The sequence below is a fragment of the Halichoeres trimaculatus genome, unplaced genomic scaffold (assembly GCF_033239565.1).
Source record: "Halichoeres trimaculatus isolate MK-OKI-2021-1 unplaced genomic scaffold, fHalTri1.1 fHalTri1_scaffold_10, whole genome shotgun sequence".
NCBI classification, from domain to species: Eukaryota; Metazoa; Chordata; class Actinopteri; order Labriformes; family Labridae; genus Halichoeres; species Halichoeres trimaculatus.
Genome location: NW_027437187.1, coordinates 27,486,292 through 27,506,140, shown reverse-complemented (window position 1 = coordinate 27,506,140; position 19,849 = coordinate 27,486,292). Strand labels below are relative to the sequence as shown.

The window sequence follows — 19,849 nt, the reverse complement described above, 5'->3', positions numbered from 1 at the left end:
TGCACTTACACTGTTTTGAGTGCATAAGTGTGTTCACACGGTCAGTATGGAAAATGCAGTGCTCTCTAATTTTTCAGCTCCCAAGTGGAGTGTGGAACAGTGGACATTTATCACCTTCAACGGTCTCCATGTTGGCTACTTTGAGGAAGGGGCGAGAAAAGATTGGATGGTAGTTGATGGATGTGGTTTTGTGAAATGTGTGAAATGCGACTGTAATTTCTGGTTTGTCTGAAGCAGCAATGTTTGATTTGCGACAACACTACTCTGTTAGATAGTGTCTTAGTATGTGCAGAGTGTACGCACTGCACTTTGTGTAAGTGTACTTACGGAATTGTGCAATATAAGACACGGACCATGTCTACAAAACTTGGGAACATATAAACGTGCGATTTTAAAATTTGAACACCCTTAAAAAAATAAGGGACACATACTGCTAAAATGTTCACTCATGCTATGATATCTTAGCAAATAAAAATTAAAGACAGAAAAACCTGACTCCTGATCGTAATAAAATGTAGAATTAATACTTTATCCCTGTATTGTCCACTCAACGTCTAGGTGCTGATGTGCTGACATTCATTATGTAACAGGAGAAGAGCCATTAAAATGTCCTTATTCTATTCCTGTTCTTCACCCTGCTTTATTACCCTGTGTCCTTTCCCATCAAGGAAGAACCAGAGTGCTACCTGTCCCTCACATTGTGCCTCTTCACACCAACAAACCCTGTAATCACTCAATGAGTGACTGACTCACCGTGTCTCCAGCTGAGGCCATTAAAATAATCGCTCACATCTCACTGAAGCGAGTTAAAACATCACAGCTACCTGTTATGTTTAAAATCATCTTCTGTGGATGGATGGGCTAAAGGCAGGATGGAAGGTAAAAAAAAACAAAAAACAAAGAAGAGAGCTGCTGGATCGAGTGACCATACTGGAAATTGTAAAGTTGAGTAATACACTCTCCTCTTTGTGAGCTCCATCCCCCGCACATGGACACATGCACACACATACACACATATATTTGTAGAGAGCATACACTGTCCTGCTTCCACTGACAGTGTTCCCACTAGATCTAGACTTGATATATGAGGCCGCGGACACAAAGGCAACTTTGCAGCTCAAACTCAGCAGAATTGGTCTTTAATAGTGAACTGCGGAGACAGAGCGCTGAATGAAATCATACAGCCACTGCTTGTAGCCTCAAGGCATGACTTTGCAGCAGAAAGAGAGCTTTTGTACTGTATTCTGACGGCGAGTGAGTAAACTGCAATAAATGGATTTGAATCACCAAATCCCAGATGAACTTGAGACGGGTATATTTTAAGCATTTAAATACATTACAAGTAGTGTGTCAGTATTATTGCATCATAGCTGTAGCACTCCCTAATGCAGAGCTGCTGTATATATAGAATGTACTTCAGCGTATATTTATGCACTTTCAGAGCAGGGACTTACTGAGCAGGGCTCCTCCATAAAGGCGCACAGAGATGTTGGTCGTGGAGAGCTCCTCCTCAAAAACAACCTCATATAGCTGGTTTGGAAACACCAGGGCCTGTGTGGGAATACAAAAGCACAACACAAGTCTGTCATATCAACACAACAGAATTCTGTCCTCCACAAACGCCCCCGAAATGCAGCAGGCTGTGACTTCCAACCACCAAACACTGAGGATATTGAGTGTTTTGGTGATAAAGCCGGCAAAGAGCGTGCTGTCTCTCCAGATGTCCCTTAGTGACAAGAATGACTCTACAGTAACCCACTGACTGGTTTTTGTTACATGATTGTTTCTTTTCCTAAGATCTGTGTTTTTATCTACAAAGACTCTAAACTAGTGTGCATTCATTGACTTTTTGTGTCATGAATATGAAACAACTTATTCACTGTGATGATGCTGTTGTAATAAACGCTTACCATCAGGCCCATAACTGTGAAACCCACTGCAGAGATGAGTATCCACACCCTGAAAAAGAGAGATTACATCACCAACTGTACACTTCCTGCAACCCAAACTGCTCTTTCCTCGTCTCAGAGTTTGCAAGATGCTGAACTTTCCTGGAAGTGACACACAAGTGAACTTACACAGTCTGACGTGTAAAGTGTGAGCTCTTCTGAGCAGCTGAAATCTCACCTCAGCCCGACGGGCTCTCGCACAGCAAACTTCATCTCATTTCCGAGCATCTGGCTGATCTGTGAGCAAACAGGACAAGAAGGCAGGAAAAGGATATGAGTTATGGGAAGGAAGGAGAAGTAGCAATGAAGTCATTCTAACAGATATTTGTTATGACAGTGAGACAACAAAGAATCATATAACCAAGACTAAAGCGCTCTGTGTGGAGGTGTTTGAAACTGTCAACACATCAGAAGAAAGCTGAAAAGAAAAAATAAACAGAGCTGTAGAGAAAAAAAAAGTTAGATAATATCAAAATAGTCATGTCTTCACCTTCCTTGCCAAACTGAAAGTGCCAAAAGTATGTTAAAACAACAACTCGCTGCAAAATCAGGGTGGAAACAGAAGTCACAACAGAGAAAAAGCAACAATTTAACTGAATCCAAGTGACACAACTGCCACACAACACTGCATTCATAATCTCCTGAGCCTGAAGCATTTATTAGAAGAAAGTTACATAAACTAAATAAACTAATAAATGAAGAAAGCAAATAAACTACTAATCAAGTCAAACAAAGAAACCAAATGAGGGTTTCATTAAGCAGGATCCAGAAAACAGACTCAGGCGTTTTAAGTCAGTTGTGATAAGCAGCTCTTATCACTGAAGCAAGACGATGCTGGAATGCTAATAACTGCTTCATCATGGCTAATGTATTCCCAAGAAGCACTCAGTGACACAGAGGCATCTGGCAACCACACATCCAGTCAATTCAAAGACAACATACATACAAATGATTGACCACGTTTTACACAGTGTGTTCAAAGCTCATTGTCTGCAGAGTCGAGACTTAATGATTTTTCTTTTCAAACAGCCAGGCTGTAAACTCTGCTAAAGACCATATCCTGTTCAGTAGAAATTCATTTCATGTCAATCTTTCTCACTTTGGTCTCTCCTCTATTCTGCAGCTGTTGGTGTTTCATAACAACTCTTTTATTTGTGCCACCATAAACAGGCTGATGTTAAATGAGCTAGAACTGTTTTTCCGTCCATTTACAGCCCATGTGCATAGAGTGGCAGCTAGCAATCTATTTCTCATAGCAAGGACTGTGCAGAAAGAAAAACACCGTGCTGAATGCAGTTTTTACTACTGGAATAAAGTATTCAAAAAAGGCTGTGAGGCTCCTAATATTACTGCTGGAGGCAGTTCTGGAGTGCCGTATCGCAGGACTTGTAACATGGACTCAGGCTTGAGCCCTGCAGTCCTGCATCAGGAACCCAAAGTTGAAGAGGACGACTCTGTATTGATTGTTTTGTGAAGACAGTTTGATCATTCCTGATATGTAATTATTATTATCATTAGCTCTCTTACATAAGTTTCAAGGAAGGGCTGGTGTTCATCTGCTAACACATTTGTGTGCAGTCTTCTTCAGCAGCAGTTCCAGCAAGGATGCTTAATTATTTGTGCCATGATTTGTGCATTTTCTTTTTAAGATTCACATGCCAAAAAAAGTGGTGCAGAAATTACGGAACATAAAAGAAACGTCAAAGGAAGGAAGTTGTGAGGTGGGGCCTCCAAAGATCAGACTTTGTTGTCTAGTACATCCGACAAGATGCTTGACAGAGATCTGGTAAAGTGAAGATCAAGTCAGCCAAGTTGAGCTGGGTCAGAGCTAGAGTCCGACTGATATGGGATTTTTGGGGCTGATGCCGATACCAATACTGGGGGCAAAAAAAAGACAATATCCAATATATCGGCCAATATCCAATATATCGGCTGATATATATATAATAAATTCATTGATATACACAGGATATATACTGTATATAATCACAAATCATTATAATACCCATATGATTCAAGACAGAGACAGAAAACTATTCAATTAAAACAAGGAACATAAATTATAAAACTGTCAACATAAGAACTGTAGAGTAAACCAATGATAAATAAGAACAAGCTGTAAACACAATAATAAGTAAAGAAGTCAAACTTTAAACACAGTAAGTAGAAAAAAAGTCAAACTGTAAACACACAATGAGCAAATTACACATTGTTAAAACGCCGTATTATAGTCTTACATTAGATAATGGTGGACGTGTGAAATAACAGTAGCATTTATCTCTGTTTATCTCACAAAAAAGCAACTAACACAATGTTGAAACGTCATTCTATAGTTTTACATTAGGTAATGGTGGACTGAGGGGGCAGGCACTCGGGCAGTGTGCAGCCCGACACACAGACACACAGGAACAGGAGTGACAGAATCCCTGTGGAGCAAAATTTTTTATAATCGGCTACATTTTGGCCGATGTTGATTAATCGGTGACAGGCATAATTGGCCCGATTAATCAGTCGGGCTCTAGTCAGAGCAACTCTTCTGTTGTTTTGTGGTCCAGGTCTGATAACTCGCCCCAGCTGTCCTCACCTCTGGTGATGCTCAGATGTCATCATGGACACACAGAATGGTCTGCAGGGATACAGCTCTGTACACAACCAGCCATGATGTACTGACACAACTCAATCAGAACTTTTGATGAGTATGAGTTTCAGTAGCTCCTCTGTTGAATTAGACCTCAACGGTCAGCCTTCGTTAACCACACACAATAAGCCTCAGCTGTTATTGCACCTCTCACCACTTCATCTGTTCTCTGTCCTTGGACCACTCTCAGTTAGCACTGATGATAAACTGTAAAGGACAGCATCATTTAGTTTCTGCCCAATGTGAGTTTTAAAGTTAAGAAACAGCCTGCACCAAAATCACCAAAACCACAGCAGAACAGACTCTAGCATTGCATCTGTGTGTCTGTACAGTCTATGATACTGAAAACCACTGAAAACCAGGAACACTCCACAAGAGCTGGAGTTTATAGATGCACTGATCCCAGCATCTTTAAACTCCAATCTGGCCTGACCAGTCCCCCTCTTCTGCTTCCTACATATTGACTACAAGGACAAAATGTTCACTTGTTGCCTTAAATGTTCCACTCACAGGAGCTGTTATAACTAAGATATAATGTTAAGGCTAACTGGTGTATGAAGATGTGGTTAGCAGCTGAAGCATTCCCAAATTTGGTCACAGATTTCAGGAGTTGTTGATGAAAATTAAGGCAGTTTTATTCCTTCATTAGAAGCCCCAGGGCCCAATGACTCCTCTAATATCAATGAGCGTCCTCATTAAAACTTGCTGTGAAGTAGTAAAACCAACATAACTAATTCATGACATAAGTAAAGCAGGTAGAAACTCAGCTTTTTGCTAAATGTCACGTTTGTGGGGTGAATAAAACTAAATCATTTGTGTAATTAATAAGAAATATTATGACTAAGGCTGCCGATGGTTTATCGTCCTTAAAGGGACAGTTCAGTTTTTTTGAAGTGGGGTTGTATGAGCTCTATGTGATCACTAAGGACATTAGATACAGTAGAAAGTTGTCTCCTCTCCCTCAGTAAGACACAAACTTTAATCGCTGGTGACGAGGAAATAGGCGCTAACAGGGAAAGACCATACCAGATTCAAAGGCTATTTTCTCTGCCTACAAGAACTAAAATCAAAAAGTAATACCATAGTTTAAGAGTACGCTACATATAATAATTTTTAAGTGCATTAAGTCTTCGGAAATATAAACATTCATTAACATCCGGGGATGTTTCCTCTGTATTCCTTTCAGTCGCCATCTGTAGCAGCTCCTCTTCTGTACTCCGGTTCATACAGGTATCGTTTGGTTCCAAAGTGAATGGAACTTCATCGTCGCTGTCATTGTCACTCATTTTGAATTTCCTACGCTGCTTCACAATCCTTAGAGTTCAAACAAAAGAATTACGATACTTGATCAAACTTACACTTAAAAATTATTATATGTAGCGTACTCTTAAACTGTGGTATTACTTTTTGATTTTAGTTCTTGTAGGCAGAGAAAATAGCCTTTGAATCCGGTACGGTATTTCCCTGTTAGCACCTATTTCCTCGTCACCAGCGATTACAGTCTGTGTCTTACTGAGGGAGAGGAGACAACTTTCTACTGTATCTAATGTCCTTAGTGGTCACATAGAGCTCATACAACCCCACTTAAAAAAAAAACTGAACTGTCCCTTTAAATCTGCTACTGCATCAGAGTGGAGGAACATTGTCAAAACTAGCTGACGAAATCACGTCCTGAGTAACACCAACATAACTTCAGAAACAGTTGAATCTTGATAACAGTAGTTTATACCTGTAGTAATGGATTTTACTACAAACTGAAATAGAGTAAAAAGCATCCTTTCCAACATCTTCATGCTCTAAGAGAAGAGAAACTCCCCCATTAAGACTTTCAAATGAGACCTATTGCATCTCTGTTTGCAGCACAGCTGACACGCCTGGATATGAATCCATCTGTGCCAGCTGTGATCACATGACAAGGTGAATCAGCCTTCCTGTGCCTGTGGTTTCAGGAGGTGTTTTCGACAGGAACACATAAATATTCATGACTGGCATGAGAAATACTCAGAGGGGACCGACTGGCCTGGAGGTGGAACAGAGCGGAAGGGAGCTGTGGACAGAGGGAGAGACGGGAAAAGAAAGAAATGCACAGTGTTGTTTGAGGGAGACGCTTAATACCAGCTGCTGCTGCCTGGCCTTGCCATCAGTCACCTTGCCAGATACATTCAGTGAACAAAGGTCACATTTCCAGGCAGGGGCAGGAAAATATTTAGACATAGAAATCTATAAGTCTGCAATTTAGTCAGAAAGCTTCCTGTATGATGGATGCTGGTGATGTCACATTAAGTGGATGGGCTGAATACTGAGTAAACACTGAATACACCATAGCACATTGTGCCATGTCTTGTTTACAAAGCCTTGGACTCACACTGACAGAGTGTGGCTGCTGCTACATGACCTTAGCACTGAAGCAGTGAACCAGCAAGTTAAAGGAGACGATATGTCATTATCTCTTGGCACTGTCGCGCTCACACACGGTTGCGGAACAAATACAAAGCCTTTCTCTCACTGAATATAATCGAGAAGCAATATTTTTATCTCGGTGTAGTCAAAAAAGGCAGGAAGAGACAGTCTGCAGACCACAGGAGCACTTCCCTCCTTTGTTTACTGCAGGGATAAAGCCAACTGTTTCCTCTGCACAGCTAAACCTCACTGTTAGATCCCAGGAGTTTCCTTATCACAGACACTCATGGCAAGGATAAGTACAACAACTCAAGGCCAACAGGACAATAGTGCAGAAGAGGGGAACAATTAGACTGCAAGATCGACATTTAATTTCAAAATGAGGGTCAATGCCATGTTGAATGGGTAAGACTCGGCTTGCAGGATAAATAAAGGTATGCAAGGCCTGATAACATTGTTTATTATGAGGATAATTATAAATTTTAGTTTTTTTATGTGCAGATTTGTCTTGCACTACACAAGATGCAGCAGCTAATCTGAGTGTAGCTACACCATTAGCCAAAGCATTGTGTTGCAAAGCCTGAACCCGTTCCTGCATCACCACTCATTAAAAAAAGTGTCTAATCTGAATAACGTAAACTTTATTCCTTGTTAAGACAAAGGATCAAGTGTTTCTTGCTCTGAAGCCTGCATGAGCATGCTTCTTGAAAGGGACAGAGTGGCAGATGTACGGGTCAGGCTCCTCGCTAAAACATTGGGAGAGAAAACAAACACTGAGGAGGGCTGAGAAAAAAAGGGGGCCGACATTTCATCACAAACTATCAGCCACCACCGTATGCCCGCTCCCTTCTGTTCCCTTCTCTTCTCCCACACACATAGCCTGATTAATATTTCAGTGAGGAACAGTGTGCTCTGCCTGTGATCATCTAAAGCAATCTGATGAGGAAAAAAATCATTTGAATCTTGGTGTTCAAGCTCTCTGAAAAAGGAAGAACAAACAGTATACCGTCAGCATGAATATGAGAAGTGTTTTTCTTGGCAGCCCGTGTGCAGTTTTGTTTTTGGTGTCCACATCCTTGTTCTCCACCTATATGAATGTGTAAATACATGTGAGGAAGGAAGACAACACAAGAGACGCAGGAGGCAGCAGGGGGTCTCTCTCAGGGGAGCCGGTCACAGTGGAGCTTTGGTGGCTCATGAGATTATGTGATCTCGATTCACTGATGCAGAAGGAGCAAGTGCACACAATAGAGCACTGTGAGAGTGATGAGCTAATTAGTGGCCCATTGTGACTCTTGAAAGGAATCCATAGCTCTTCACGGGATGAATGAATGCATTGGTGGTTAAATGGCATTTCTGCAATGACATCTATCTCACTGATGATGATGATTGCACTTGTTTTGTTGTCTGCAGTGATGCGTGACTGAATTAAAAAGACGACAGCAAAACAAAAATCATGTGTTGCATCTAACCTTCGAGCGGTGCACTTCGCCATCATCATCCTCTCCGCCGACTCCAAGGATCTTTCTGCTCTTCAGACGGCTGATCAGGTCTGTCTGACTGTGCTTCTTCATGAGAGGAGGGTGAGGTTTGGAAGCCATGGCGTACACACCTGAAACAGAGGTTGAAAAAAAGTTAGGCAAGCACCCTTTCAGGGGTTATATTGTAATTTCAGCAACACATGAAGAAAAAAAATACACTGTAAACCTAGATAAGTTGAGTTTACTTGAAAAATGCTTGCAAACCGCTTACCTCCAAATACTAAGTAGTAAAGTATGAAAAACTGAAGTTAGTTTAACTCAACATTAGAGCTGAAACGATTCCTTGAATGATTTGAGGTACTCAATTACAAAAAATATTCAAGTAATTTTCTCTGCCTCCAGGAATCGTTTAATTTTAAAAAAGATCAAAGAGTGGTATTTCAAATAGAGCTGAGGACATATTAAGAAAGTTTTCAGACCCTCAAGCAACCTCTTATACAAAATAGCAACTAGCAACAAATCTAGCTTCTTTTCTGGAGTTTGGAGACTAATGGGTCATTCTACGAAACAAGTGCCATTTGGGTCTGCAACATTTGATGAGATGTACAAGGCACAAAAAATGTGTCAAAGTGTGTTTACAAATTTTGGAGCTACCAAAGCAAGTGCTCTTATTGACATGCTGTATCAGAAAATTCTATTTCTTAAAGATAAAAATTTTCATTTAAAAAATAACTGCTCTTTAACTAAACAAAAATGTATTTTATCCGATTACTCAATTAATCGATGGGATTTTCAGTAGAATACTCGAATACTAAAATATTCGATAGCTGCAGCCCTACTCAGCATCTTAAGTGGTTATGGTTATTATGGAAAATCATTCTACTGAATGTCTTTAATCAAATAAACCTGATGCTTATTTGTTACATATTTGTTGAAACATTAAGTCATGTTAAAAAACGTTGCATATAACTGTAAAACATAATAAGTTGACCTTAATTAAAACTGAAAGATGTGATATCAACAAATTTCTCTTATGAACTGACTGAAGCAGATCCGAATAACTAAATTAAACATTTTAAAGTACAGCTGGGTCTCATATCTTAAGTGTTCCCTCCTCACTCATGGTTAAAAACGCAAGAAAAATCAGCTCCAATTTCATAACTTTAGTAACCGTGAGTGAGGAGGGAAGGCAGTAGATACGAGACCCTGCTGTAAACTGACTGATGGTATGTGCTCCATTACACAGGATCCTGTACTGACTGACTTTTGCAGTGTGCCTAATGGTTAATATATAAATAAATAAAATTTTTGACTGGACTATCATGCTATTCAGGCCAATTTTGAAAATGTAAAAAGATACATTTATTTTTGACGCACACAGCCAGTCCACACCACATAGAGCAAAGACAGCTAATCGATGCTACTAGGGGCACAGACAGGTCGTCCATGCTGTGACGCACAGACAAACAGTATGTGTCATGTGGAGCACAGACAGCCTGGCAGAAGTACAGCAGGGTCTCATATTGCCTGCGTCCCCACCTTGCTCACGGTTACAAACCGCAGACACAGAAACGAGTGGTTTTAAGTTGTGCTCACTTAAACAGTCACTAAAGTTAAATCTACCCAGAAATCATCAGTTTCAGCACTGAAAACTCAGACATTTGGGTAAATTGGTTTTAAGTTTTCATAGATTTATCCAATGGAGTAATTTGAACTTTTGGGTTTACAGGGTACATTATTTATACAAGACACTACTGGAGCTAAGCCTCTGTCATAACTACCTCTCCCTCTGAAGAAGGCACCTCCCGACAACAGAGGCAGGAAGCGGTATCTATCAATCTACCAATAATCCTCTTGAGAGCTATGCAAAAATAATTACACAACATGGCTTCAGGCAACTCACAGCTTCAGGCCTGCCCAAAGAGCCAGTGGGTGTGATGGTGTTACAGGTTATTGCTTTGCACACACAGTACCACACACGTAAATACAGGCACACTTCATTGAACAAGCGTCTCACTCTAATGATCAGGTTTCATGTGACAACGTGTGGTCTTATGGCACACATTATGTAAACAACGTGTCAGATTATTTTATATGAGCGTAAGTTTATTTGTGTATATGACAAATAATTAAAGCTTTATAGGTTTAAATCTCTGTTCTTTTCTGATCGTATAATATCTTTCATTTTTCAATTCAGTTTCTGCTTTAAGCTCTCAGCATGACTTATTTCTATCTCCACATGCTCCGGTGATTAAAACAGATTCAAGCTACACTGCTGCACAGCTTCGTTTGGCTCCAAAGTAATAAAAAAAGAATTTCATAACCATGGAAATGAGGAAAATAATCTGCTTATCCTTCTGAAACCATACAATACAACGATTATCATTATCTTTCTCATGCAAAAAACATGGACTTTGGGATTTCTTTGTTTAATAAGCCTACCCATAATTTTTAACATGTCTGATCAACACATTCTCACAAGCATTATCTCAAATGACAAACATTTAGCAGCCATTATTTGTATTTTCTGCCTGCTCCCGAGCCAGATGTGATAACAGGAGACACAATGGTGGTCCTATTGATCACTGTTAATGAATTGTGCCAGTGGAGTCAATAGGGACAAGCAACAGCCGAGATCATCATCATCAACTCAATAATGTCACCTCAATGTGGTTTAACTAGAGACAATGAGGCATACAGACCCATGTGTGCACTAGTGCTGCAGGGTTAGTAAGTATCATATTATTACTGAGCGTTACCAGGGCTAATATTGTGATTTGTGATGGCAACACAATAAAATTGTGTTATCAGATGTCATGCTTAGTTATCATGGAATATCCAGAGCTTACTGATATTCTGCTTGAAAATTAAATGAAAAATTTTGTTCCCTTGAAAATGAATGCATCCCTCCAAAATGCAAAGACATTATCAATGTGGTAGCTCAGTAAAACACAAAAGCCAACCAAGCTGTAATTCTGGGCAAAACACCATCAACGCTCTTTGTGACAGCATAGACTTTCTGTGTATTGCTTCTCTGCTTTGTCTTTTCTTGTTCCCCGTTCAATACACTTTAGTTATTGCTGCATTCCAGGAAACCCATAGCTCAGAATTTCCCAGTTGAAATCTCCAAGTTCCAATCTGAAAGTGTTCCTGGCAAATTATGACTTCGGTTTGAGCGCAAGGAATTCTAGTATATAAACAAACCAACAGGGCAGACATTATAAGCATAATTCTTAATCATTTAATTTACCAAAGGAGCCTGCAACTTGCTCATTTGAGAGAAACAGAGGAGGTAAATGGCGCATAAGGTAACAGAAGCCTACACTTTCTCTTTTACGGAATTTGTCGTTATATTAAAACATGTTTTGTATTGATTAGTAGCTGCCAATGATGCGTTATTATTAGCAGATGAATAACATTAGAGCAATACCCAGCTGTACCATATTGTTTGGGCACTGATGTGACTAGGGATGCACCAGTCCAACTTTTCTGGTTTAATGCTGATATCGATTCCAATACCTGGGCTTTGAGTATCGACCAATACCAACACCGGTCTGATACCAGTGTTTAATAATAACCTGTATGCTCTACTAAGGGATAAGACTGGTAATGTTTTAAGTAAAAGGAAAAAAAATAATTATATGGAGTGCCTTAAGTTAACATATTTTAACTATAAAATATTTAAACTTTTACTGTCAGTTTGGTAAAACCCAATACTTCAGAATGTGTACAAATTAATATTCAATTGTAATAGTTTTAAACCTGCAGACTGCTAATTCAGTAACAATTAAAGAAAGAGCATCAGAGGTAACATTTCAAATCAAGTATCCAAGGAGAAAGGGATAAAGCTGGTTGCCTGGATTGGCACCATACATTGGCTCCGTCCCACTGATTACAGTCCAGCTTCGAGGGGCACCGATACCAGGATCGGTATTGGTGCATCCTTAGATTTGACGTCACAAGTTGTAATTCAGAGTACATCGATCTGGTACAAGTTCACGGGTGGGAAGTTAGGAGTTCAACCGCCGTTCCAGTGCACTTTCACAAGTTACAGGTGGGAAAATCACAAGTAATAGGTTGCCTGTAACGCAGCATTGACTGCAACAAGCAGCAGAGGTTGCTTGTCAATTTATTTTTATCTACCTGTACAGCCCTTTGTTTACTGCTGTGGTTGTTTTTAAAAGAGCTGTATAAATAAAGTTGGTGTGGTATTGTATGGTATCAACTGTGTACCCTCCTTACTAATGGTTACAATAGTTGTTTAATAAAAAAAATAATATTCTTACCCAATTTAATTTATAAGTGACAGAGTCAGAGACAATCAACTATGAGACAAGCTATTTGTAAATCGAACAATTTGTAACATTAAATACCCTACGGTATAACATGGCTAAAATGCATTCTGGGAATTGCTAAGATAAGCTAAACTGGTGGTTCTAAAACTGGGGGGCAGGCAACGTTAAGACAGGGGGGCACAGTGAACCGAGGGTGCCCTGGGGTAGGTGTTCATCCATTTCCACTCTTCACCTTGGTGTTTGACTCTTCGCTGCGTGTGCTTTAGTGTGCCTTCTCCAGCACTACCAACTTGTGAACTGTCAAAATAAAGTGAGGCTGCAGTGAAGAGGTCAAATACCTCAGTGACATTTGTCAAATGTCTGACACCACCCCACAAAACTGCAAAGGTTCACTCCTATGATGTTGCTGACTGTTTCTTTTCTGTGGATAGTAATCCTACATTTACTTTGTTGCTATCAGATGTAATTGAAAAAGCCCAGTAGCTGTATCACAGTATCTTTTATGACAAGTCTACAACTACTAGTGTGATGAGTCAGGTAGCTGTTTGTTCCCATTGCTGGGTTTATTGCATTTGCTCCAGAGATTAATTGGAAGCGAGCTGAGACCACCTCTTCTTGCTTGTTTTGTTCTGCATCAGAGTGATTACTGTGTTTACATATGTCTAGACCCATCGACCCAAGGAGGAGGAAAACATCCTCAGTTTCAGAGCAGCTCCTCCACACCAACCAGGTGTGAAAACACCTGTCTGCTGCTTTTCCTTTTATATAACAGCAGCAAGTCTAACATTTTCTGGCTCCCAGAAATATACAGTGTGAGGAACCTGACATCACTTCAGTCAACTGCAAAAGTTTATAACTCAAGCTTGATGTATGAGGTGCAAAAGCACAATCTGGGCTGAAAGGAATGACAGCTTGGAGCTCGGAAGTGACTACTTTTCATTTGCATACATATGGGAGGTCTTGAATTGAAACACTCCCTTGCATTTGGCAAGCATACACAGGATTTTAAGGGTCAGTGAAGGTGACACAGCATGTGTTCAGACCTCTGTTGTCAAACATTCCAGCCAGACTCCCACTCAGAGAAAGAGTCTCCAGACTTTCCCTTTTCTGACACGATCTGCAGTAAGAGCTACCAAAGCAGAGAACAGAGAGGAGAGTGGGGAACTCTGTTACTCATGGGGATACCCGCCACGAACAACCTAGACAGGGAATCTGAAGATAGACAGTGCTGTGGAGACCCTGGTTAGAAAAAAAGGAACAGTGAAATCTTATTAACTCCACCAAGCAGGTTATGTTTTTTGGAGAGTTGGTCTGTCTGTTTGTCTGTGAACAACATAACTCAATAAGTAACAAACAGATCTTGATGAAATTTTCAGGAAATGTTCAAAATGGGAAAGGGATAAGGAAGAAGTGATTACATTTTGGAGGTGATCCGTCACCGTCAGGATTCAAGATTTTTTTAAAGGATTCTTTATCATTGTGAGAGAGAGACGTTTTTACTAGTGCTGCACGATTTGGGGAAAAGGTGCGATTTGCAATTAGGTGGACAATATTGCGATTGCGATTTAATAAAAAAAGTTGTGTCATGATGAGTCTACAGACTTGCTTGGTTATCATGGAGAAAAATCTGAATTGCATGTGCTGATATTGCGATTGCGATATCCTCTTTTGCGATTATGTAATTGCATGTGCTGATATTGCGATTGCGATTGCGATTGCGATAATCGTGCAGCCCTAGTTTTTACCATATGTAACTTCACGATAAATCGTTGGATTGCTTTGCAAAACAATACAAGACAAGGTCACCATAATTTCTAACAGATGTGAAAGTACAATCCAGATCTTGGCAATATTCTGGATACTAAGTTCTGGAATATGAAATATGTACTGGGTCATCATAATTTTCAACACTTTCAGGTAACACATTATTGTACAAACCTTCAACTAACACCAAATTGCAGCAGACAGTCAGCTGAAAGGGAGTATTACATTAATGCAGAACTAAAGTGTTGCGTGACAATCACAATATGCTTGGTGGAGGTCTGCACTCTCTGAGTGCTTTTCTAGCTTTGTTGGGGGATACTCTGTAAGAAGAAAAAAGAGTAAGGATCAGATTTTTCTGTAACAGGCAGACGTACTTCTAAAGCTCTATTCCAGTGTTTGAAAAGGGAAGTGTTAAATCAGCCAGCAACATGCACAGCCAAACACTGAGGCTGCTTTTAAAATTACATTAGCAACAGCTTGAGCAGAGATGATATGAGATTCTTATCAACACTAAAACAATCACTTCTTCAGCCTGCTGTGTCCCTTTTTTATTTTCTCATTTAACACAAGAGCAACAAAGTATGTCCAAGAACTTCCCCATCCACAAAAAAGTCTGCTGCTTTCATTACAGGGCTTCTAGAGGGTGCAAGAGACAGCACATTCTGTCCCATTAAAAGACGCCTCTTTTGAAAAGTCATCTGAACCCCATTAGCAAAGCCATCAGTCTGCAGTAAAGCAGTTGGCCAGAAACATCTCACGGGCTGAGCTGTTCTTCTCCCCCGTGCTTAAAAGACATGCATGTCTGAATCCCCCCTGCCACTGCTCCTTGACTTGTCAGTGTAATGCCGATGGAGTTGCCTGGCAACCGGCAATCGCTTCTTCATTACTGAAAGCACCTTTTCATGATTGACTCCACCTTTGATGATGAGGTCTTTGCCGAGAGCCACCACTGACTCTGCTGGCGTCCTCAGCTCTGTCGCAGGTGACATTTGAGGATTAATGAACAGACTTTGATGTGTATTATGTCAGCTGGAGTGAAGACACACTGTCCCAATAAGTGCCCACTCACAGACAACAAAGCTGCAGATCAGCCATTAAACACAATAAAACATGCAGACTGAAACAGCTAACAGATGGGTCAAATGAGTGGAAAGGTATGACCTGTGATTTTTTGCACTGCCCTCATTATTTTTTCAGTGCACCATTATCAACATCATCTCCCAGTATTTAAGAGGGGCTGTACAAAATTCAAAGTCTGAATATTTCACAGAAAACAAGATGTGATTGTTTTGGATCCTTTTCTCAAAGGACACTTTAGGGGTCCGAAAAATCAAAGATCAAAACCAGGGTTAGCAAAAATTAGACTCAAGCAAAACAGTTTGTCTGGACTTCCCCTCTTGTTCATCCTCAGCTGACACTAAAAGTCGTATTGCCTGCCTGTTCGGCCTCCTTTAATTGTTAGTGCATCCAATCGGGGAGCAGTTTCGAGACATTGGTTTTTCTTTTATCATCAGATCAAGGTTGACACTTTTATGTCATAAAAAAGTCACTGGAGACTAACTAATTTTGCATTTACGATTTATCTGCTCAGCTTTATGCAAAAGTCAACAGCAACAACAGAATACGCTGTTTGGCATCGGCAGAGAAGATTTGGCAAATTTTTCATCAGTGCTACACACAGCTTTGCTGTTCATCCAAAAATTGGATCATCCTTAGAAATGCGGCATTAAAAGAGAAATATATGGGGCAAGGTTACTGTCAAAAGATTTGTGTGTCATACATAAAAAATCAAGCATATATTACATACATTATTTACATGAAAATGTGTCATGTATTTCCTCTGTGAGAACACAACTTATGAAGCAACAACTTTACAAAATTACAAATACAGCTTGTGTTTTTGCCATTGTGTTTCAGGCATTATACATAAAAGAATATAAGTTCGGTTTGTACAGCTTTTACATTGTTTATAGATTGAAGTAGAACAAAATACTCACCCAGAAGGCTTGTTTGATGAAGACTTTGTTTACGTTTACTCAAAGAAAGGAGTCAGCTCTCCAGAGAGTACTGCGCATGCCCGGAGGGGCAATCGTAAACAAAGTCTTCGTCAGTTCAGAGGTCAGTACAGCCACACAGCGCTGTCTGGAGTGACACAGACTGCAGCAGAGGACTAACCCGGAGCGGACCATGATGGAATATTGGTGAAAAACATAAGTTTCGGACGTTTTATGCAGTTTTAGGAGCGCACTGTCTATGCCCCGATGGATCCCATTATACGGACGTCCGCTGCACGATTTTGGATCTAAACATCTCCTGAAGCACTGCTTCGATCAGGAAAGCCTTCTGGGTGAGTATTTTGTTCTACTTCATTCTATAAACAATGTAAAAGCTGTATAAACCGAACCTATCCTTTAAGCAGAAATCCTTTATTCTTTCTCTCACTGCGTATATGCTCTAAGTCTGAGCATTATTTTGTTTGCATGGTGGCAGAATGGATGGGTTTGAAAAAATTAGATAAATTTTATAATTTCAAGTTGTTTTGATGTGTTTTTTTTAAAATATTAAAGCTATTGCACTTAAGTTGCTTTTAGTGGATGGAGAAATAAAACAAGCTTTCCAGCGGTGTAAGATTCATTGCCAAGAAGCATCCTTACGACAAAGAAAAAAGCTAACAAACACAAGTTCTCTTACTTTTAGTGGTAAGTTTATTTGAAATACAGATGCATCACTTAGCCTACACACAGACTAATAGTCAAAGCTGAAGCCTCTATATAACCTACAAAAGCAAACAAGCCCATCAGGAAGAAGACTGACTATTCTTGCATGGTTATTTTTAACGCCTGAAACCACCGCCACAGGGCAGGTGTCAGACATGTGATTAACAGCTTGCTCTAGAAACACTATTTCTGCTACTTTAAAGTAGAGGGACTCTGTGAGTGATACATTTGCCTGGTAAAAGAAAAGACAAAGTTTATTTTTTTATTTTTAGCAAACACTATTTACAGAACTTACCCCCCCCCCCCCCAAATAAATAAATAAATAAACAAACAAATAAATAAATAAATAAATAAAATAAATAATAATAATAATATTAATAATAAATAAGTAAATAAATAAATAAATAAATAAGTATATAAATAAATGAATAAATAAATAAATACAAAAATAAATAAATTAAAATAAAATGAAATAAATAAATACGTTAAATATAAAAATAAACATATAAATAATGGAAAGAAAATCTGAAACTGTTTGGCATTGACAGAAGATTTGGCACATTTTTCATGGGTGCAACTCACATACTCAGCTCTGCTGCTCATTCCACAAATGCATGTTCCTCACAAATGTGGCACCATGTAAATGAGAAGCAAACAAGCTTGACAACAGATTACAAGATTTCTTGCCAAGACGTAATGTTACAACAAAGAAATAAAGTACCATTCAAAATTGCCTCATTTTTGTGCAAAGTTGATGTACAGGACAAGATGGAATAATAGAAGTGCTACTTTGTCCAAAGACAATGCCTAGATAGACGCAACCCTTACAGAAGCTGATTTCAAATTTATTGTGTTTAAAGTTCCCAGTTCATCAAATAGTCCCCCAGAATGCATATCATCTCAGCATGATGAACTGCAACACTGAGTAACAAGTTTCCACATTTCTTGGGGAAAGACGGCTTAAAAAAAAAAGTAGTTGTGAGTGAGGGAAGACCTTTTTTGTTCTGCAAACCCTTTTTCCTGTTTTAATCACATCTGAAGATACTGCAGGTAAAAACTGACTAAACACAGCACACCCACTCGATCATTTCAGCAAAATGAGAGTGACTCACGTCTCGATTCAGAAAGCATCAACACTCCATTCAGTGTGGAAGAAAGAGGTATATCCCCCAGATTGAAAGTATTTCATGTGTGATATTGTGATGTGAAGCATAAAATAGCCTGAAGGGTTTCAGAAAATGAGACGGGCAGGTGTCTCACTGAGGTATGCTGAAAAGCCTGTTACTGTTACAGAGCGAGGAGGAGATATGGCATCTTACAATCCTGGGTTTGAGCATGTCTTCGCAGAGCATCATCATGTATCAGCCTGAAGGGTATACGAAGAGAGGATGGAGAATGTTATCACAAGGCAAAATGCAACATGACTCATTGTGCTTTGGGAAGAAGCCAGGTTAGTCTACCTGGGATGGATAACGGAGTGAGAATCTGTTGCAGCAATATGCATAGTAAATAAGACTGCTCTGCTCCTTTGCCAGGGTTTTGTCAGAGAACATGTGCAGTGTAAATAAAAGGTGCTTAAACAGTGGAGGATGATCTTGTGGGGAAGGTGTGAAGTCCCTGAGAAAATTCTGGTAGGTGACTAAAAAAGACATCCTGTAAAAATAATAAATGTATTGTAAGAAGAAAGCAGCGTGTAGGTGTTGAGGAGCAACTGTGACCAAATGTGTTACTCAAAATAAGAAAGCAGACTCCACAGCCTGCTCATCTCCTCCTCTTTCCATAAATAACATGAGACATAGCTGCTGTATAGCCTCTAAATCCCCTCACTGCCATGTTTGAGATATGTAGGAGCATCGTATAGCGCCAAGACAAAGTGACGCACAACATGACTTAGTCTGGCTGACTAGAAACACATGAGCAGGTCATCCTCAATGAAAGGTCTGTCTCTAGTGCCCACTCAGAATTATCTCCTGACGTGAATAAATTCATTCTCATTAATTCTCTCATGGTTTGTCGCTTATGATACGGATTTTCTAATTACCCAGCACAGCACATCTCAAACTGAGGACAGGAAGAGCCAGTCTACACTCATCTGCTGGTTTGACTCAGGATGTCTGGATGTTGAGAAAGCGCTGCTTGCATTCGTTTCCCAATAGGTGTGACAGCCTATGTCCTTCATGTACTTGTATCACTTGGTTTGTGAAAATGAGATGAACCATCACAGTTGGGTGGTTTAAAACTTAATGGTTTACAGACTGAGCAAACAGAGTGTTGGACAGTGTGTTTTTCTCTCATGTGTTTGAAAAAAACGTAGTAGAAAAGTAATGAAATCTGCTTTTGGTAGATTTTTTTGTTGTCATAATTCTTCTCTGCAATACATCTTATTTTCTTAGAAAGTCTGTTTCTCCTTTAATAGTTGCCGCATTCTAGGGAACATGCACTTGTAGGATAAGCAGCAGAGATGAGTATGTGGGTTGTGCCCACGGCAAACGTGCCAAATCTTCTCTGCCAACGCCAAACAGCTTATTCTGCTGTTGCTATTTGCTCTTGCTTTGTGCAAGTGAGCATGGTTCCTGCTACGGTAGTCAGTTAAGCCCCAGATCAG

The 19,849-nt window shown here is 39.8% G+C and overlaps 1 protein-coding gene across 2 annotated transcripts in view; it reads right to left on the bottom strand.

Moving 5' to 3' along the window:
- tp53i11b (tumor protein p53 inducible protein 11b) overlaps positions 1-19,849 on the bottom strand; it is a 45,758-nt gene that overhangs the window by 5,188 nt on the left and 20,721 nt on the right. For both annotated transcript variants that reach the window (XM_074678384.1, XM_074678383.1), the window contains 4 exons: positions 8,460-8,599; positions 2,128-2,186; positions 1,911-1,959; positions 1,455-1,551 (listed from right to left, as the gene is read on the bottom strand). In XM_074678384.1, coding sequence (XP_074534485.1) covers positions 1,455-1,551; positions 1,911-1,959; positions 2,128-2,186; positions 8,460-8,588 — 334 coding nt within the window. In that variant the 5' untranslated portion in view covers positions 8,589-8,599. The remainder of the gene's footprint in view (positions 1-1,454; positions 1,552-1,910; positions 1,960-2,127; positions 2,187-8,459; positions 8,600-19,849) is intronic.